Source organism: Echiichthys vipera (genome assembly GCF_963691815.1).
Source record: "Echiichthys vipera genome assembly, chromosome: 12".
Lineage (NCBI taxonomy): Eukaryota > Metazoa > Chordata > Actinopteri > Perciformes > Trachinidae > Echiichthys > Echiichthys vipera.
In genome coordinates, this window is record NC_139837.1 from 25,073,970 (window position 1) to 25,096,427 (window position 22,458).

General features: G+C 44.3%; 1 protein-coding gene across 1 annotated transcript in view; it reads left to right on the forward strand.

Annotated features, from left to right (window-relative positions):
- Positions 1 to 14,869: 14,869 nt before the first annotated feature.
- The window catches only part of npas3 (neuronal PAS domain protein 3), a gene marked incomplete at both ends in the record, with an annotated part of 307,345 nt that continues 299,756 nt past the window's right edge, over positions 14,870 to 22,458 (forward strand). Inside the window, 1 exon segment of the mRNA XM_083924082.1 lies at positions 14,870 to 14,919. Coding sequence (XP_083780208.1) covers positions 14,870 to 14,919 — 50 coding nt within the window.

A 22,458-nucleotide genomic window follows, 5' to 3' on the forward strand; every position in this document is an offset into this window, starting at 1 on the left:
AGTTCATCTCCTGGGCACCGCCAAGGTGCTGTTGAGCAAGGCACCGAACCCCCAACTGCTCGGGGCACCGATCCATTGGCAGCCCCCTCACTCTGACATCTCTCGGTCCTGTGTGTGTGTAACCTGTATAATAATGATAACAGAGTGGAATAATTAAATTCCCTTGCGGGATAAATAAAAGGAATTCTTCTCTTCTTCTTCTTTACGTGCAGCTACATCCCTGCAGACCGTTTGACCACCAGCTGTTAGAATGAGTTCCTTCTTTCACATCACATCATCTCTCTCCATCATTGAGTTTTAGTGTGACGCCTCTTTGGACTTCCTACACTGGTTACACTTTGTGTTCATGGGCCCTGTTTTCACTGCTCCTGAGTTCATTTATGTTAAAGACGTGTGTGATTTTGTGTGTCTGTGGGGTCATTTAGTGTCTCTTGTGGTTGTTTTGTGTTTTTGTGATTGTTTTGTGTCTCTTTGTGATTGTTTTGTGTCTTTGTGATTAGTTTGTGTATCTTTTTGGTTGTATTGTGTCTCTTTGTGGTTGTTATGTGTCTCTGTGGTCATTTTGTGTCTCTTTGTGATTGCTTTGTGTCTTTGTGATTAGTTTGTGTATCTTTTTGGTTGTTTTGTGTCTCTGTGATTCTTTTGTGTCTCTTTGTGGTTGTTTTGTGACTCTTCTGTAATTTTTTTCTGTAACTTTTTGGTTGTTTTTTGTCTCTTTGTGGTCATTTATAGTCCCTTTGTGGTTGTTTTGTGTTTCTTTGTTGTCATACACAGCATTTCCTCTCGCTCAACCTCTCCTTGCCTTTTGCTTTGTATTATTAAATCATAAAAAAATGAATACCAACGAAAGTCACCTTCACTTTTTTGTTGTCAAATCTGCTATATTCTAGCTCTCTTTAGTGTTGCATTTAATGACACTCCCACATCCAAGAGATGAGAGTCGGCAGCCAAAAACATGTACACTTTCAAGCCTTTTTTGGAAAACTCAAAAAGTAGCAGACAAAGGTTGCTGTTCTGCAGAACTATTCTACAGTATCACAAACTTAACCAGTTAGTAACGGTGGGAAGATGAAAAACATTAAATGCGTTGTCTTTGATGTTAAAGGTTGATCAAACTGGGTACAAACAAAAACACACAGCAGCAGACTCGACCTCCACTTCATCTGATCAACGCTTCAATCCTTCTTACCTGTGGAGTGAACCAGAGGAGGTCTGCAAAAAAAAAAGCTCTCCTGTTTTTGTTTTTTTTATTGCATCAATTAAGTGGCGTCAGGTGTAAAACTTTAAACTGATTTTTGTATTTTTGCCTCACAAAGCTCCAGGTGGCTGTGAAAAGAACATTTTCTCTGTTTTCACATGTTGACACTGTGGACTGTTTGATTTTGAAGGTTAATCCTCTGGAGCTCAGACTGAAGGAGACTCTGTGTGGAGGCGGACTGAGCTTCAAGGCCTGTTGTCGGACAGTTTGATTTAATTTTAGCCTGAACGGATTCATTTCTGGACAGACTGGACACGCGTGAGCAGATCAGTCGGATTCACTGGCACCTTTTGTGATTTTCAAATGAAAAAACTGTTTATGCGTGTTGGATCTGAAGTCTGTCGCCAGACTCGCCACCCTGACTCTGTAATGATTATTACACAGCAAAACGTATTCTCATCCACGGATTTGTATGACATCTTACGTAAATGTATGCGTATGTATGACATCTTTCAAAATATGACGGAAACAGATTAAGAAAATATGACATTTTATTTAACGCTCTGAAAGTGCGACTGGTTCGTGAACGTGACGGTTAAGTTTAGACGACAAAATGTGACGGTTAAGTTTAGACGACAAAATGTGACAGTTAAATTTAGACTACAAAAGGTGACGGTAAAATTGTGAATTGAAACTAAAGTACTTGGTTAGGTTTATAAAAAAGATTGTGGTTTGGTCAGTATGTTTGTGACGTCATTTCATTGATATTTGGAAGTTAAGTATGTGTAATTTGGAATAAGTCAGCGTTGCTAATAGCGTTATTATCAGGACATTACAAAGTCCACCGTGTCTGTAGGCTCCAGTTCAGTACAATTAACTATAATTTGTGTATTTATGATTGTGCTTTTAATACGGATTCACAGACACTAACAACGGATCCAAAATGATGATGAAAAAAAAATAGATTTAAAGCAATCAGAGATGCAAAACGACTCCAACCTACCCAAAACGAGACACAAAGCTACCACTTAAAAAGTAAAATGACTAAAAATAGATACAAACCACCACTAAAAGATGCAAAAATGACTAAAATAGATGCAAAACCACCACAAAAAGATACAAATTGACTAAAAATAGATGGAAAACCACTACAAAAAGATACAAAATGACTAATAATAGATGCAAAACCACCACAAAATGATACAAAATGACTAAAATAGATGCAAAACCACCACAAAAAGATACAAAATGACGAAAAATAGATGGAAAACCACTACAAAAAGATGCAAAATGACTATAATAGATGCAAAACCACCACAAAAAGATACAAAATTACTAAAATAGATGCAAAACCACCACAAAAAGATGCAAAATGACTAAAATAGATGCAAAACCACCACAAAAAGATGCAAAATGACTAAAAACAGACGCAAGACCACCACAAAAAGATGCAAAATGACTAAAATAGATGCAAAATCACCACAAATAGATGCAAAATAATTAAAGTAGATGCAAAACCACCACAAAAAGATGCAAAATGACTATAATAGATGCAAAACCATCACAAAAAGATGCAAAACTACTAAAAATAGTGTCACCGTGTCTGAAGGCTCCAGTTCTGTACGATGCTGTGATGATCCTCCCTCAAGTTCAGCGACAGACATTTCCCTGCGGGGATATTGAAGAAAATATTCCATGATGACAAATTGTTTAATATGGTACTTAATTTATACATTTTTATAGTACACACACACACACACACACACACTTTATTAGTTAGTAGATACATACAGAGCTTTGACAGTGAGAACAATAAAAAGGAGCTGTTTCTTATCGTATTATTTTTCCCGGTTGGAAGTAGAAAATGATTAAGTTGTACGTCACGCAGAGCAGAAAAACAATATCATCGCTGATAGTTTAAAAATCAATAGAAAGTTTCAGCAGAGTGACCACCGAGAAGCATTATGTGATGAACCTGAGGATTGTGTGTGTGTTTATGATTGTGCTTTTAATATGGATTCATAGAGTTTTAGCCTGATTGCATTTTCGCATCAGTCGTCAAAATGCATTTAAAAAACAATTTGATATGAGACGATGAGAGGCCACGAGCTGCTGCGGACGGACAGATAAATAAAAGCAATGATGATGCCAGCGTCGGCCGGAGACCGCAATCAATCATTAGCATACATGTGTGTGTGTGTGGGGGGGGGGGGGGGGGGGACAAAAAAGAAGACATAAAGTTGGTCTCTATTATCAATCATTTGCATATGGAGGTGTGTGGAGATGAGGAAATTAAGTGTGTACACATGAAACAAGTGTGGAAACTTTGTGTGTGTGTGTGTGTGTCTCTTCAAAACGCTCCGTCTGTAATTCCTCAGAGCAGTTAATTCATCATCTGAGCTGAGGCGTCGGGGCGTCTGCCGACGTTTAGGACTAATATTTCAGCTCCCATTACAGTGGCGGAGCGGAGAGCCGAGGCTCCCGTTTGACCTTTGACCTCAGCCGGGGGACTCGCAGCCTGACCCCATCCATCAACGCGGGAGAAGGGAAATATTAAGAGGGGGACATTATTAGTTCGATTACAGTGCAGAGAGATTCAGCTGTCATCTTCCTCTGGCAGGGTGGGCTGTCAGTGTCTGTCTGTCTGTCCAGTTACCTGTCTGTCTGTCTGTCTGTCTGTCTGTCTGTCTGTCTGTCTGTCCAGTTCCCTGTATGTCTGCCTGTTTGTATGTCTGTCTGTCTGTCAGTTACCTGTCTACCTGCCTGTCTGTCTCATTATGTCTGTCTGTCTGTCTGTCTGAAGACGACTAATGCTGTTTCTGTCAAATACTGGAGTAGATTAATGTTGTGACACACGGACGGATGATTAGATAATGGGCCCCTGGGCACAGACATGTAAGAGGCCCCCCACTCTGTCTACGTAGGAACAAGACACCAGACTCAAAATCTTAGTCTACTTTGAATCATTTTATATGCCTTTTTGTCAATTTGCATCTATTTATACTCATTTTACATCTTTTTGTGTTAATTTTGTATCTATTTTAGTCATTTTGCATCTTTTAGTGGTGGTTTTGTATCTATTTTAGTCATTTTGCATCTTTTTGTGGCAGTTTGTATCTTTTTTTAGTCATTTTACTTTTCTAAGTGGTAGCTTTGTGTCTTTTTTTGGGTCGGATGAGGTCGTTTTGCATCTCTGATTGCTTTAAATCCATTTTTAAGGAAACAGAGAGACATGATCTTTAGCGGACGTCTGGTCGGCTTAATATAAAGACACACATGTGTCTACAGAGATGACAGGCTGCCTCCAACATGGATTTGAAGAGTGTGTGTGTGTGTGTGTGTGTGTGTGTGTGTGTGTGTGTGTGTGTGTGTGTGTGTGTGTGTGTGTGTTTTCAGCTTCAGTTAAAATGTCTCAAATAATTTAAAAGACATGTCGCGTGGCACAAATTTGTGTCTTTGCATCGACTTTGCATGTCATAGCGCCGTGTGATTGGTTTGCATCACAGCCGGTGTGAACGCAGACATACGACATGTTCTCATCTACATGTTCGTAGGATATCGTACGAAACATTTTGCACAAACATTCGTATGATATCTAATGAAACGGTCAACGACAGTCAACTGTGAGACGGCGACGGGCCGGAAGTGGACCTTGATGGTTGCTTTTGGTTTTTGCTTAGGTTTAAAAACCAAAACTCCCATTATGTGACCGGTTTAAGCCTACGGAATGTGACGGTTAGGCATGAAAACCACTTGTGTCTTTGTGGTTATTTTGGGTCTCTTGGTAGTCATTTTATCTCTTTGTCCTCGTTTTGTGTCCCCAAAACTATCATTACGTGACCAAAATTCATGCATTCATATGCAGGTATCAGTTTCTGTAAAGTGTTGAACGTATTCTCATTAACAGGTTAACGTACAAAACGTTCTGCACAAAAATTCGTACAATATCTTATAAAACGGTGAACAGAAGTCAACCGCAGAACAGCCTATGGTTAGGTTTAGGCACCAGAACTACGTTATGACAGGTTTTAGCCTAAATAAGGTGATGGTTAGGGTTCGGCATGAAAACCATCTGGTTAGGATTAGAAGAAAGGTTGTGGTTTGGTTTAGTACGTCCAGGACATGAGGCCGATGGGAAAGGAATGCCGCTCACCCGGTTGAAAGTCCTGTGTTTTGGTTTGGGTCCCTCACCTCAACCTGCTTACTTAAGTGGAAATGTGCCGTCTTATACGACGTCGTCTGCTTTTAATACGTGGAATGCACACAAAATAAATAAACATAAATAAGATGAATAAAACAAAATGCACAAATTGCTACACATGGCTTTTAGTTGTTATCTGTAGGAAAAATGCATGAAAACAGCCTGTCCTATACGAGACAAGAAACACGGGCACAAAGAGGTCACATGGTCAGCGTCTTCATCAGTGGGTGGAGCAGTAGATTTATAGAGAACAGTTCATTGTCTGTGCCAACTCCAGCTGCAGGTGAAGACTGTGAAATGTGGTTGTAAGCTCCAGAACAAACTACTGTATTACTACTGTGTAATACAAGGACTGTAGTGTCCTTGTATTTTTTTTATTATGACCACATGACTCACTAAGTCATTATATGTGTGTGTTCTTGTGTGCAATATGCATTTACATCCGCTGTGGGTGTGTGTCTGTGTGTTTACATTACAGGCTGTGGTGTGTACTGGATGTATTAGTGAGCTGTGACCAGGTAAAGTACAGCAGACAGAATCAGGACAGTCAACCTGCTGTTATCCCTCAGGACAAAACACACACACACAAACGCACGCACGCATGCACGCACGCACGCACGCACGCACGCACGCACGCACGCACGCTTGCACGCACGCACGCACGCACGCACGCACGCACGCACACACACACACACACACACACACACACACACACACACACACACACACACACAAACACGCACACACACGCACGCACGCACACACAAACACACATGCACACACACCCACGCACGCACACAGACACACACACATGCACACACACCGACGCACGCACGCACACACACGCGCACACACACACACATGCACACACACCCACGCACACACACACATGCACACACACGCACACACACCACACACACGCACACACACACACACACACACACACACATACATTGTTCAGTCCTAATTCTATAAGGGGGTCCACCATGTCTCCCCTGAAACCTCCAGTCCAATTCATTTGATTCCATTACAGAGAGAAGGAGAGAGAATGAAAGAGAGAGAGGGGGGGGGGGGGGGGGAACTGTAGCGCAGGGTGAGCGAGGCTGGGTTGCAGCGGTGGTTTTCATTAGGAGCTGCTGGTTAGAGCTGCGATCCAATTTAGACTGCAGGCTGGCAGAGTGTGGAGCTGTGTGTTTTTATTGGTATTTAATCAGCTCAATTGGGACGTTTTATTAGTGCGATGCTTTGTTTCAGAGGACAGACGAGAACTGCTGGTTATTAGGGGCTCTCAAAGTGAGGCTCAGAGTCCCCGCAGGGGTCCGGGAGGGGGGTTCTCGCCGGGTCCAGAGCAGGATGAAATATTGAAAATGTGTCCTGGGTGGCTCAATAAGGAGGAGGAGGAGAGCAGTAAAAGCGCCAGAGTTGGGGGTTTGATTCCCACGTGCTGAAAATGTCAGGATGCAAATGAGAGTTTTACTTCTGCAAACGTGTCTTAGTCTCAGAGTTATCTGAGTTACCCTCAGACAAATAACAACATGCAAACTGAACAGAACAAGATAAAAGTTGTATTTTTTTCTTCTGTTTATTCTAAGAGTTTGTAAAGTTCTTTAGTTGAGTGGACGTGATCAAAGTCACACACACACGAGGCCTGTACTACAAAGCAGGATCTGTGGTCTGGAGGTCACTTAATGGTTGAGCCTGCAGGGTTTGACATCTTAGAGGGGTCATGGGCGGATGATGAGACAAGAGGCCCCTGGGCACAGACATGCAGGGGGACATCTCTCCAACACAGATGCTTTCGCCTCTTTGTTTGTTCCTGTCACTATGGACACATTACACATCTCTGTGCTCACTTTGTGTCTCTTTTGTAGTTTTTTTTATCTTCGTGGTTGTGTTGCGTCTCTTTGTAGTCATTTTGTCTTTTTGTACTTGTTTTGTGTCGCTTGTAGTTTTTTTGAGTCTCTTTTAGTTGTTTTGTGTCTCTCAAAACACATAGGTTATGGTTATAATTTATAACGGGTGTGTCTTTTGTTATTTGTAATATTTTTGGTTTAAAAATGCTGGATTTCATGGCTTATTGTTATTTGTAGGATCAAAGGTAAGCTTATATAGACTAACACAACGCTACCCTAGCTATGGCAACAAGTACAAGATGACGTTAGCTTTGCTTAATCTTCCAAACAACAATAAGCCATAAAGATAAAATTGACAATCCTCTGAAAGATTAAAGCTAAAATGGTCATGCGTGCCATGTTTAAAACCCACAGGTATACATAGATAGATAGATAAAGAACTTTATTGATCCCAAAGGAAATTCAAATACATCTAAGCAACGCGTTGATTTAATTAAACGTAACTATGAGCTCACCATTCTGCTATACGTCGATTTGAATGGAAATGTCCTTTTTATCCAGTTTGGTTTCTATGCTGTCCTTATTCACTGTTCCTACATCAGGCTGTAGGCGTCTTTTTTCTAACCAAGTGTTTTTCATGGCCAAGCCTAACCGACACCTTTTGTCGGCTGAAATCTCTCACGTAACGTTGTTTTTGTGCGTTGTTGCACTTCCCGTTTGGTGTCTTATGACTGTCCAGTCCTGTGGTCCGTCAGTGTTTTTTTAGTACGAATTTCTGTGAATGACTTTAGGTAGAATTTGGTACGGATCTGTTCATGAGAACACGTTCGATTAAAAAGTAACGCACTTCAATTCATATGTTATCCACATATTTATTACTGTAGAAATTACATCCGGAGCAAAGAAGGAACTAGCCCCTCCCCCATCTTTTTAAAACTCAAAGTTGGAAGTAGTACCAAATGTTTTATTCAATAATAAGGTGTAGTGTGGACGGTTGCTTTTGGTTCCAGTTAGGTTTAGGCACCAAAACTACCGTGACGTGTCCGGTTTAAGCCAACAAAAGTTGTCAGTTAGGGTTAGGCATCAAAACACTTGGTTAGGATTAGAAAAAAGGTTGTGGTTTGGTGTTGTACGCCCCGTCCTTCTCTGATGAACCCCGCTCACCCAGGTGAAAGTCCTGGGACCCATCAACCACCCCAACCTGCATCCTTAAGCTGTGATTCACCTTCTTATACCACGTCTCCAGCTTTTAACACAACACAATACAATACACAAAATATAAATATGTGGAAAATGCATGAATAAGAGGCACACTACTTTTAGTTGATATATGTACAAAAAAATGCACAAGGACAGCCTGGTCGGTGCCAAACAGCCATATTTGACGCCCTGGCAATGAGCACGACCTGGTCCCAACTAACCCAGACTAACATTTCACTCCATTTGTTTGAGAGTTGAGATATCAGCTTCACCATTTAATAGCAGACACACGTCACTATAATTTGTATCCCATTTGCGTGGTCTTTAAAAGAGCTCAATGATACAGACAGAAATGCCAAAAGTGTAACAACCATCCCCAGTCTCTCCTAACTCGAAAACGACCCATTACAACTTTCAGACCTTAAGCTTCCTTTTAACGCACGAGTGACTATTGTAGGATGCGTTGATGATAAGAAACAACGGACCCCGGTCCCCCCTACTGCTACAATAGATGATGGTGTTGATTGAGATGCAATTATTATTTATTAAGCTCAGGAAAAAATCTAATATGGATAAACAATTGTGAGGAAATAAACTGAGAGGAAAATGTGTGGAAAGAAGTTTAGAGAGAAAGAGAGAAAGTGTGGGAGAGAGAGAGAGAGAGGAGAGAGAGATGGAGAGTTGGAGTTAGTGAAAGGGGGAGGAGACAGTATAAGAGAGAGAGAGAGAGAGAATATGACTTTATTCAGAGTCTGATCACACATGGAGCTCCAGAGAGAGGAGAGAGGAGCCCCTTCAGCTGTTCTCAGGTCAGATGAGAGGAGACAATTCACACACACACACACACACACACACACACGCACGCACGCACACACACGCGCACACACACACACACACACACACACACACACACACACACACACACACACACACACACACACACACACACACACACACACACACACACACACACACATCAACACCTCACTCGTTTACCCAAACCCCTGACTGTAGCTCCTTGCGTCTTTTTTTGGCACTAAACCCGCACATACGTATCTTTCCATCTCCACCTCCACAGTGATCTGCGGGGTTACGTGACTTCCTCAGGTCGAAATAAATCAAAGAACCACTTCTCATGAGCAGAGCGTGCAGGTGGATGTGGTTTTTATTCAGGGATGGGTGCTGGAAGACTTTTCTTGTCACAGCTGTGAAACTGTGCGGTTTTATGTCAACTGGAGAAAGTTTTCCCGGGGTATTTATTCAACCTTTTTAATTCCGTTTGGAGACTTTTATGAGGCTCAGAAACATACAAGAAATAAAAAAAGACCATTTCTATAAAATAGGTTCTTTAGTATCGGAGCTGCCTTAAAATAAAACTCCAGTTTACAGCTGCAGCGACGGAGTTCTTCTGCACAATAAAGGCAGCAAATGTCCTCCCGCTGAACAAACAGCGCTATCAGTCAATCTCTCTCTCTCTCTCTCTCTCTCTCTCTCTCTCTCTCTCTATCTCTCTCTCTCTCTCTCTCTCTCTCTCTCTCTCTCTCTCTCTCTCTCTCGAGCGCAGAGGACAACACATACACGCGCGCACTCACTCTCACACGCAGGCGCTCGTCGACATACCGACACACACTTCTGCGCCTCCGCCGCTGCTGCTGTATCACTGTATCACACCAATGTCATTGCCGAGTTCGTGTCGTTGAGAGTCGCGCGCTCATTGACTGCCTGACCGACTGACTGACAGACAGACTGCTCTCTTTCAGGTCCGCTGTTCCCACGCAGACACCCCACCGACCCCAGCGGCACACACCAGGAGAAGAGCCGGGGACCGGATGCCTGTCTCGGATGGAGAGCCCGCGGTGGCGCCCGCGTGAGAGAGGAGAGTCCGGAGCTCCTGCACCCCGGAGACCACAGCACAGACGCGGCTGTCCGACCGTCCTCACTCGGTGATATCCTCACCTCTTAGACCCGCCGATCCGCTGATCCCAGTGACTGTTGAGTGGGAGGAGAGGTAAGAGGGGAGACCGCGCGCACCGGAGACACCGGGACCATGATCCGGAGCTGCACAGGGGGTTACCTCTGAAGGATAGAGCCGAGAAGAAGAAACGGAAGAAAGAAGAGCATAAAGGAAAAAGGTTTCTGATCTGTTCTGCTCGTGCATCACTCAGTCCTCCCGTTCATCCATCGATCCGCTGATTGGAGACAGTTTGTTTTGCGCACTGGAAACACCGGGACCATGATCCGGATCTGCTGCCTGACAGTTATATCCGAGGGTTAGAGAAGAAAAGGAGAATACAACCAACACAAATATCGCTGTTGCTGAATCCATATCGATACCAGTGAGGTGACTGGTCAGTGTTGGTAGGAGGAAGAAGAAGAAAAAGAAGAAGAGGAGCAGAAGAAGAATCGGAGGAGGTTGTAAAAACTAGACGCGGGAGCGCATCGGAGACAGCCGGGGACCATGATCAGGATCTTCCCGGATTTCAGCGTCCAGGTGACGGCTTCTGGAGCCGGCGGACCAGGGGTTGGAGGAGGCGGTGGAGGAGGCGGTGGGATGGTGACGGGACCTCCGGTGGGTCGGGTGCCTGTGCCCGGAGCCACGAACGGGACCCCGCAGAGTGTACAGGGAATCGCCGCCTACCAGCAAAGGTATGTGGGCAGCTGCGGGGGGAAAAACGACCTGTAGCGTTATGAGAGTGAACAAGAGTTTGATGTAAAATGTAGAAAAGTGCGTTTAAACAATTCAGGAAAAATATGTGATCCTTATAAATCTGTGTTTTCCGCTCATGTATTTCTATTTGATCCTCTTTATCCTGACCTTTATTCATCACCATGTATCTGCCGTATGACACTTGTGTTCACGAACAGTTGGGCATCTCTATCTCAGTGGACTCTTTTTTGGTTTGATATCTTTTTTAAATGTTTTTTTTGGTCAGCTGGTGTTTTAAATCAGAGTTATAGAAATCCTCTGTAACCCTCAGCTGCAGGTAAATCATTCTGTGGCGTGATTCTCAGTCTGAATTTGACAAAAATTATGGCCTTTTCCTCACTTATTTGCCTTTTTTTATTTAAAATTTATTCATTTCTCTATTTTACCTGAAAGGTAAAAAGGGAATCTTGGTGACTTCCACACAAGGGGATTCATTTCAAGTAACAGCTCTTGGATCAGGATTGGATTTAAAGCCAGTTGTTCACAAGTGTTTTGAACGTGTGTTAAGCAAAGACAGAGAGGACGGAGCCGCAGAGCAGAGATGGAGCGCTGGTTTGGTGGAAATAGAGGAGTGAAGTCCAGCTTCAGTGGAAAAAAACAGCCCTGAGGTTTAATTCAGTGGAAACACAGGAGGTCATCCATCGGAAATGGAAGCCTGAGTTATTTCAGTGGAACAAGAGAAATGTGTGTGTGTGTGGAGTGTTGCTGCCGGTGAACAGTCCGACCTGTTCTCTGGTGACAATTCACTCCATCCGTCCCCTCGATTATTTCCTTATTTCCCCTCCAATCTGAATCTAAATGATTGCCTCCCCGTCCGGCCGCTCAGTAGGGTTGTTTTTTCTAATCATCTGGAGCTGTGGGGGGCCCCCCCAAACACACTCACACACACACACGCACACTCTTGCCTTATTACCCGAAAAACTCTCCTTATTATAGAGTGTAGCTGTGTAAAAGTCTAAAAGCTGTGGGGAGCATACACGACATAAATCACAGCCGGGGCCTCTCTGGGAGCACAGAGAGCGTCTCAGCCCTCTGAAGCAACAAATACGAGAAGAATAAGGGGCCGTATTGTTATTTAAAGCAGGGCTCCTGGGCACACATTAGGGGGGGGGGGGGGTAGTGGACCTTATGTTTGTGTCTGTATGTGGGAGGCAAGGATTAGAGCGCCGGTTTGACACATTCTCTGATCATTTTCTCGGCTGGAATCTGACTGTGTCGTCATGTGGCAGCTGGGAACCCGTCACAACTCCTCCAGGAGGACCCTTCGAGGGCCCCCAGACCTCACTTTGACAGTTAAAAACCAAATGATCTCCTTTTTTTAAACGCAAACTTCACAGAGAAAGGTTCGGTGATCTGTGTATGGATTTCAAACTGCCGTAGAGTCTCGTCTCATCCAAACAGGACCTTTTTAAAAAATGGATCCTGCATCGTCCATAGCTTCCCCTCTCCTTCTCTCTCTCTCTCTGTCTCCCTCTGTCTCTCTCTCTCTCTCTCTCTATTCCTTTCCTTTTCTTTATTTATTGTCCACAATGTGGAAATTTGTCTTTGACTTCACGATAAAATCACAAAATGACATGCATTAAATAATAACATGTCATTCAATACACAAAGACAAAAATGGTAAACAGCTAACGAGTAAAAAGAATAGAAACGTAATGTTTCCCCCAACAAACAGCTGGGAGCTAATATGTTTATACATTACGCTCCATTATCCATGTCGCCTCCGTTTGACTGCTCTCAGTAAGCAGAGCTGAGAGAGAAGGAGCAGCCCAACCTCAGCCGGAGACAGCGGAGCGAGCACTCACACGAGGTTAGAAATACAAATATGAGACGCAAGCATGTGCAGTATCATTCCAGAACAACGAAAACGGCTTCAGCGCCTCGATGAAAACCCAAGACGTCTTCTGATTTAATTTGTTTTTAGCACCAAATTTAATGGAAGGAGGAAAAGAGCGACGTGAGGCCCTTTCACAGCCGGGGTCAAACCCGTGACCTCTCACACAGACGGCATCGTCTTCTGCTGCTTTTCAGTCTTACCCGAGCATCTCTTCACACACGGACGGACATATGTCCAGCCTGTGCTGCGGCCGAATGCAACCTCAGTTTACTGAAGGCTCTCTTTTGATTTGAACATAATTTTTTAGAGTGATGGAGCGAGTGTGAGCTGTAAATCACAGCATCGGCCGTCACTCTGGTGAACACAACGAGGCAGAGAGCACGTTGACGCCTCTTCCGAATACATAACTGCACGTGTGCTGATCGGCAGGCATTCGGCTCATGATGATCACAGACCGGAGGTCACGCTTCCCCTCTCCAGTCTTTATTTTCCACCACAGCACTGCCTGTAACCCCCGTGTTTGTGTGGAGAATACCCAGCATGCCTTTGACCTTGACAGGTCAATGGTATAGAGAGGGAGGCTTTTCAGCTTCCAGGGCTGCAGCCTGGGGGTTAATCACACAGCACACCGATTAGGTTACAATGAATTATACATTTATAAAAAAAGGAGGAATTTAAATGAATGTGGAGAAAGAGAAAAGATAGAAAGAAGAAGCAGACGGTAGTTTCTGTTGGAGGATAATGAGCCATCGCTGACGTGCAAACATGAAAGCCTGCAGGAAAATGTATTTGAGTGACTGAAATATGAAAAAAGTGAGCAGCATAATTAGATTTTTACACATGTTATGGGGAGTTCTGTCTGTATTCATTCATTCAGAGGCTCAAGCTTCACTGAGACTCTTTAAATGTGCAAGAAAAAAGAATGCAGCTGCACAGAAAGTTAGGTAGGTGTGTGTGCGTGCGTGTGTGAATGATTTACAACCATCCAAATAAATCACCAATCACACACACTGGGGGGTGTTTTTTGTGATGTCTAAGAACTGGATAATAACCCCGGTGCAACCTGTAATACAGGAAGAGAGGTAGAATTAAATAAAAAATAAAACACACACGCACGCACGCACACACACACACACACACAAACACACACACACACGCACGCACAAACTGGCTCCAACTGCAACTGAGTGGCGTTGTTGCGCCGGGGCTGGAGAAAATACCGGAGATGTGTGCTGTCCTTTTTTTTCCCTGTCAGCAGCCAGAGGAGGAAAAATGCTCCGAAAACCCACAGACACTGTGACCGCCCAGCGACGCTCCGCCGCGGGGATTTGAACGGGGATATAGACACTGCAGCGGCGGCGAGAATGTAAAGATTTGACGCGCCTGTTTGGCTTTTTTTCCTGTCCTCCGGAGCGCATGCAGGAAATTCTTCTGTAGTGCCAAAACCGAAGCTGTGTGTGAAGACAGAGAGAGGGGGAGAGAGAGAGAGGGAGGGAGAGAGACACAACGGGATCTGACAGAGACATCCACCCCGGGTTCCCCCTCACTCCACTCGGCATGCCTCTGCAGCTGCAGCCCGGTCCTCGCCTTCGCCTCCACCGCCCGTTGTTTCCACGCTCCTGAGCGCCGGCGGCGGCGGAGGAGAGACAAGCACGAGACGCACGCGCAGCACGTACGCACGCACGCTCACATACACATCCACAACGCTCACACGTTCACACACACGGACATGGCTTTGTCTTAACACACCGACCATGACGCATTGCTGTCAGGGTGCAGCGCACCGCCGCGGCTCCGCGTGCAGATAAAGCCCCGAGGAGAGAAACACGAGGAGAGGAGAGAAAGTAAGAAATCAAATAATTGTTGCAGGAAGATGGCGCCCACCAAGCCGAGCATCCAGCAGGACCCGACGCGGAGAGAACGGTAACGGGGCTTGGATTTTTGTTCCTGCACACGCACACACGCACACACACACACACACACACACACAAACACACACACATACACACACACACACACACACACACACACACACACACACACACACACACACACACACACACACACACACACACACACACTCCTCCTCACTGCATGTTTACAGGGAGCGGGTCTGAACGAACCGGCGGCTCACCGGCTGTTACGCGTCGCTTTGCTTTTTATTCTGAGCCTGAAGGTGTCAGGAGGAACGCTGTTACCCTTTCCAGAGGACAGCAGAGCTGTGCGTGCCCGCGTGCGCGCCTGTGTGTGTGTATGTGTGTGTGTGTGTGGATGGGTAACAGGTCGGTTGGCTCCCTGCTCGGGGAAACAGAGAGCTGTCTTTGCTTTGCCTGGTGCTGTCTCGCCTTCCGTGTGTGTGTGTGTGTGTGTGTGTATGTGTGTTTGTAGCTTTTAATGTGCACGTGCGCGCGTGCAGGTTTTCTGGAAGCCATGCAGTGTGTTGACGCTCCAAACGAGCAGAGGTGTGTGAGCGTCGAGGAAAACATGTGCATCCATCGATGACAAGTGTGTGTGCGTGTGTGTGCGCGTGTGTGTGGCTCAGAGGAATTAACAGGAAGTTTTAATGTGGAGGGGGGTGCACGGATTCACCTGTGCAGGTCACAGTGAGCAGACCTGGGCTCGACCTCAAAGCTGCTTCACTGACTCATAATTAAGGTGTAGTTATGTGTGTTTTTTTATAAATATGTGCACATGTTTTTTTCTCTCACATCTGGACCTGCAGATTCATATCCCTGGTCTTTTCTCATCATCCAGCTGATCTGATCCGTGTGTTTGTCACCTGATGAAGTCAGTGTGGGGCCTCTTCAGTTTCATACCTTGCGTTTGTGAAAATGCTTTATTATTCTGACATATTGGACATCATTTTCCGTTTTCACCTGTTGATCGAGAGATGAGAGTCACACTATCCTCTTTTATTCCAACCATTTGAGACACTGGACTTTATTCTCCTGGAGGAATATCCATTTGTATCCATTTCTCTATAAGAACTTGCATATTTTAATCACCTGTTGACTTGGAATAACGATTAATCACACGGACAGTCACATGCGTTTCCAGCTCTCTTTTATTCAAAATATGCTCCATGTTGGACATTTTCTGCTGGTTGAATATCCATTATACTCATCTAATCTATCCTGGGAGACCTTTTTGAACACAACATATTTGTGCTTACTGTTGATTAAGACATTCTTTCTTTTTTTTTACTCATTTATTAAGACCATGTGATGTACTGGACGTTGTTCTCCTGGAGGAATATACATCATTCTATTTTATTCTATCCATTTCTATTCTATATGACACGTGGCATAATTTCTCTAAAGGGGCTTTCACATGATAAGCATTTTGCGCTGCCCTCACCAGGAGGTTGGGCGCACCCTGTCGACTTTCTCTTACCACAATCGTATGTAACGTTTTGTAATGTAACGCTGCGCTCATCATCAGTTATATTGTTGCAAGGCCTGGCATAGCGAACATACACAAACTGCTAAATCATTGTTAGTATTGTAACAACTGTTAGCTCGTAAACTGCCTATTCACAGACCTGCTGTTACTGCTTATAAACCCCCATCATTACGTTTTCTTCAGAGATCATGATACGACTTTAATGTAACGTGAAATAGTTACTCGTACACGCAAACAATGAATTTTTCTATCTCATTGGTTGAGCTTTTGAGAGGTCAGCCGCAAAAAGGTCAAAGTTCAACGATTTGAGCTTTGAGTGCAGAGGAGAGAAAAAGAGGAAAATGCGAACGGTGCGTGCCACTACCTTGGATGCTGTCGCTACATTGGGCGCTACTGCCTCCTCCATAGGGAATGAATGGAGCGGCCGGTGCAAAGTGTTTTTACCTCGTATCATGTGTAGGGGCCTAAGAACTTGGATATTTTTCACCTGTTGACTTGGAACAACAAGTAATCAGATGCAACCGTGATGCAATTCTGTTCTTTTCTACTCTATCCTTTCTATAAGTGGTCAAGTTTTCTATTCTGTTCTACTATTTTCTACTATACTTTGTAACATATGACATCAGTTCTCTGGAGGTATTTCAGATCTGACGTAACCATGATATTGTAAGTGGTCAGGTTTAATGGTCTAATCTATTCTTTTCTACTCTACATGATATATGACATCTTTTCTCTATAAGAACTTGCATATTTTCCACCTGTTGACTTGGAATAACATGTAATCACATGTAACTGTGCTTTTCTGTACTCCATATCTTTGTTTGGCTCCCTGTTGATGTTAGCTTTGATTCTATTCTCTGTTTCATGCAAATATTGTTTTGTCCACAGTAGGGAAATGTGTCTTTGGTTTTACCATGTCAGGAAAAAAACCAAACCGTGCATCTCCAAAATCTAAAGTATAAAAATGAAACCTGCAGCAGAGTCAGAGGCAGGCCGACCTCCTAGTATCACAGAGCGCCAGATCGAATTCATCGCCCCAACAGCTTTTGGAACAAATTATTGCTTTTAGATATGACGTGTAGTCAGAGTTTGGCAATGGTCTAAAGTATTTATGGATATTCTCTCTAATTCTATTCAAACTAGGCAGCATATGTCTGCATCATTTCATCTGTGAAGACACTTGCGCAGCAGTTATCCCAGAATCACAAGCCATCACACGTTGTTATGTTAAAGCAGTGATTACGTGGGCTTCAGTGTTACAGAGGTGGAGAAGTGTCTCTGCTTTGGTTGCTGTTGTTGTCTTCAGTGAGTCTCTATTGAGAAGTGTTGGAAGCTGTTTGTTTTGAAGCGATCTGACTCGAACAGGTGATGTATGGACGGAGGGCGTGTAACCTCGATTCTAACATCTGTTGTTGTGAAGAAAAAGGTGCAGAGATAATTCAGTTCCAGATCGCGAAGGTCGTCTTCCTCCCCCGCTCGACCGGCCCACACCGGCTCGCCGTGGTTTTATTTCAGTCAGACCTCCTGTTTAACAACGCCACAGCTGCTCTGACGGAAATGCAAATGTTTCGCTGTGAGGAACATTTGCACGAACAAAAACGTTTGGGAGATTTTGTAGAAACTAGAAGCATTGATATGTTTTTGATTTTTACGCTGCACGGTTGCTCTCTGCCACGGTGTGTCTGCAGTGCTGTAATTATCTGAAGAGTGTGTGTGTGTGTGTGTGTGTGTGTGTGTGTGTGTGTGTGTGTGTGTGTGTGTGAACAGTGTAACTAACCAATCAGACAGCAGCAGTGATGGTGTTTCAGTGACTTTCACACTGCAGCTCACAGTTTTTCTGACACAATTCTCATTTGTTTGTTGTTGCACTGGTTCATTTCCCATCTTCATCTCAAGCACCAAATCACGACTGAAGACGACACGTTTGAGTTTGACCGGATTTTTTTTTCTTCCTTGACCGTCGTTTGAACTTTGCTGGTCAGTGTGAGCAGCATTAGCATGAAGTGGAACGAGAGAAATGAGAGGACGGATGCTTCGGAAGCTCTTAACAAGGCTGGAGCTGAGCCTACCTGCAGGATCGTGGTGAACGACACAAGGATGAAGTGTTTGCAGCTGAGTCACAGTGTGTTTCCACACGTAGACGAGTGTGAGATACATGACTGCAGTCAGAGGGATCAGGTCAGTGCTGAGCAGCAGATTAACAGCCGGCTATTTGCATATATGTGCTGTTAAAGAGCAGAGAGCAGACAGAGGGTCAGAGGTCAAATGTATATGGCTGAAATTACACTTCACTGCTGTCCAGCTTCCACGTTCACTCGATCTGCTGCAAAGACCTTTTTATCCTTTTAATTTGTCCTGAGCTGAGGAGGAAGCTCCGACCTGACGGGAGCAAGTTGGATTCTGAGTGTGAGACTTATTATCGGATATTACCTCTGCCTTTCTGCTCACCTGCGGAAGGTGACGGTCTCTGAAATTTCTCAGAGACAATCTGGTGGATTTTACAGCTCATACGAATGAAATCCAGGCTCCGAGGCCTGCGTCACATTCATGCAGAAACTCACGTGCGTTCACATGCATTTAAAAAATTTGATTATATTCCGGTTAAGGGCATACCCTGGTTTCTCAAACACCATGTAATCACCGTACCCCAGGTAACATCGGACATGGATAACTTCTTTAGTAACCCGAGTTGTCAGGCATGTAAACACTTAATATTATCAGGTTTCTCTTCTACGCATGTGCCAGGGTTATAACTGCCCCTCCCCACTCCGCAGCGGTGGCTTTTGACCCGGAAATAGAATAAACCAGGAGGCAACGGCGCCGAAAACAACGTGAAAATAACAACAGTAAAACGTTACCTTTAAAACGAGGGAGGACTTTGCCACAGCAAGTAACATCACGACCAAGAAGAGTCGTTTCTGTCGTAATTCTGTCCAAAAGTCGTCCGTTCCGCCCCCCTTGTGATTTTCACAAAGGTGAACCTGAAAATAAAGCCGTATTCCGACCAGCTGTATGTTGGTGGAGCTCCACCTAGTGTACCGGAGGAAGAGTTACTCCGTTATTTTACCATTCAACCCTCTGTCATTTATACAAGGGTAGCTTCAATAATCTGATTATTCCCTTAACCAGGGTAAGGCCATTTACTGATTTTGGGTGGAAGGCTTTTGGAGGGAATTTTCACAAAAGCTGGCGGTTTTTTTTTTTTTTTTTTGCTAGTTTGAAAGTCTAAAAGAAACATGCTTGGAAAATGTGTCCCAAACAAGTTCCCACTGAAGCTGTTGCCCTTAAAACCAAACCATCAAAGTCTGTTTCTCTGGTGGAAATAACAACTCAGGTCCTGGCTGATTTCATCAAACTTCCATCTTGTATCTGTGACGTCTTGAATGTTTTATCCCCCAGTTACAAATCAGAGTTTTATAAACTGTTTTCACAGAGTTTTTGTCAAACCAACAGTCCAATAACCCAAAGGTATTCCATTTCTAGTCATAAAAAAAACAAAAAACAAGCTGCACATCCTCACGCGGGCGTCCGGAGACCAGTAAATACACCACTTTACATTTCTGCTGACCATTTTCCAAACGACATCTATACTGCAGCACCTTCAAGGCAGTAAGATACGGAGCTTGAAATGTAATCTCTTTCTATGAATGATTTTTGGTCAAAGTTGCTGGGTTGAGAGCAGGAACTGTTCTGAAATTTCGTTATCTAAACTTTAATGTAACCTATTTTTAAGATTAACTTTTTGGCAGTTTTTCAAGCCTTTATTAGATAGAACAGACAGGAAATTGGGTGAGAGAGAGAGGGGGAGACATGCAGCAGAGGGCCCCAGGTCAGAGTCGAACTCGCGGCCGCTGCCTCAAGGACCTTCAGCCTCTTAATGGGTCGAATGTTCTAACCAATCAGCCACCGGCCGCCCCAACTGTCACCTTTTGTCATCTAAACTTAACCGTCACCTTTTGTCGTCTAAACGCCACGGTCATGTACCAGTCGCCGTTTCAGTGTGCAATTAAACGTCCTTTTTTGTCAGATATCATACGAACCTGTTAACGGGAACATGTTGAATGATTTCTGTTGGTAGAAGTGAGGCAAGGTCTCCTTTAAAAAAAACTGTACTGTTGTGTTTCTGGAGGACACATTCACTGAAAAATCAATTTTTCAGCAGCCGACTGTCAAATCTCAGGTGTGTCCTTGAATGCACCATCAAGAAGAGACTCCTGCATCATGTGCCGATGCCCCAACATTGATGGGGGGTGGGGTGGGTGTGGTGGGTGGTGGTGATTAAATCTTTTATTGTGATGAATTATCTCTCTGCAGCAGGTTTCTTGTCTGCAAGCTGCTTTTCATAGAAATGAACAGAAAGCAATGGCTGCCTGGAAGGAAGGAAATCAATCTAAAAAGTGATGGTTTGTTTAGGCAATAAAGTGTACACATTTGTAGGTAATCCATCTATTAATTTCTCTCCTCGTCCATTCATCTTCTCCCCCTCCGACGCTCCATTCTCCCACCATTTACTCCCTGCCTGCATCCATCCATCCATCCCTCCCTCCATTCATCTCTCCATCTGCTCCCCTCCCCCTCCATCCAGCAGTGTGTGTGTGTGTGTATTTCTGCTAAAGGCTGTCAGGCAGCAACAGCGTTTTGGCTGAGCTGCTGTTTGTGGATCTATTTCTGGGGGCATTTCAGCCGCGATAGGCATCTGGAGGAGACCAAATTAATTTCCAGGTAGAGAGAGGGGGAGAGAGAGAGGAAATGGGGTAGAAGGAAGAGCAGGAGGAGGACAGACTTCATAGCTGACTGCACAAGTGCTCCCACTATCAGTACACCACAGCGGCTCTGGAGAGGAAGATGATGGAGAGATGATGGAGAGAGCAGGACTGGACGAGAGAGCCAGACAGAGGCTGAGCAATAGAGGGGGAGGAAATCAGATGGGGGGGGGGGGGATTTGGATATTTTGCGGGGATGAAAGCATCACTCGTATCAGCGAGTGTATGTTAACGTTCTAGAGGAAGCGCCTTCTGGTGGTTGTCCCCAAAACACAGGACTTTCACCCAGAGGACTGGTGTCTGTGTCGAACCACCACCTTTCTCAGAAACTTAACCGTCACCTTTTGTCGTCTAAACTTAACCGTCGCCTTTTGTCATCTAAACTTAATTGTCACCTTTAATCGTCTAAACTTAACCATCACCTTTAGTTGTCTAAACTTAACCATCGCTGTTTGTTTTCTAAACTGAACTGTCACCTTTAATCATCTAAACTTAACCAGCACCTTTTGTCCTCTAAACTGAACTGTCACCTTTAGTCGTCTAAACTTAACAAGCACATTTTGTCGTCTAAACTTAACCGTCACCTTTATTCGTCTAAACTTAACCGTCACCTTTTGTCGTCTGGGGTTTTTTGTCCATAACATTCACATTTTCAGGCGAATCTCCCCTAAACTGATGAAAAGCCGTTATGTGCACTGTGTTGTTCTGTGTTTTTTGGGTTGAATGCAGCCACCTGACTGTGTCTCACGTTAAATTCTGTCCTCTGCTTGAAATAAATAAATAAATAAATAAATAAATAAATAAATAAGAAAGAGGGAGTGAGAGAAAGAGGACAGATTAGGGAGAATGAGAAAGTAAAAACTGCGAGAGAGAGAGAGAGAAGGGGGGGAGAGAGAGAAAGAGAGAGAGAGAGAGAGAGAGAGAGAGAGAGAGAGAGAGAGAGAGAGAGAGAGAGAGAGAGAGAGAGAGAGAGAGAGAGAGAGAGAGAGGGAGAGAGAGAGAGAGAGAGAGAGAGAAGGCCTGTAGTGGTGGTGGTGGTGGTGGTGCTGGCGAACTTTCAGAAACAACAGAAAATCCACAAAGCACAAAGTTGGCTTTGTCTCCGAAAACACCCTCCCCTCTTTCCTCCCCCCTTTTCCTCCCCCTTTCCTCCCCAGGGGTGAAATAACACAATAAAATGTCCCATTACCCCATTCTGATGAGTGAGAGACACAAACAGAGAGAGAGAGAGAGAGAGAGGGGTTGCTCTGAGGTTTTGGCAGCTGCCTGGTGGTTCAGTGGTTTTTGTGGAGCAGCT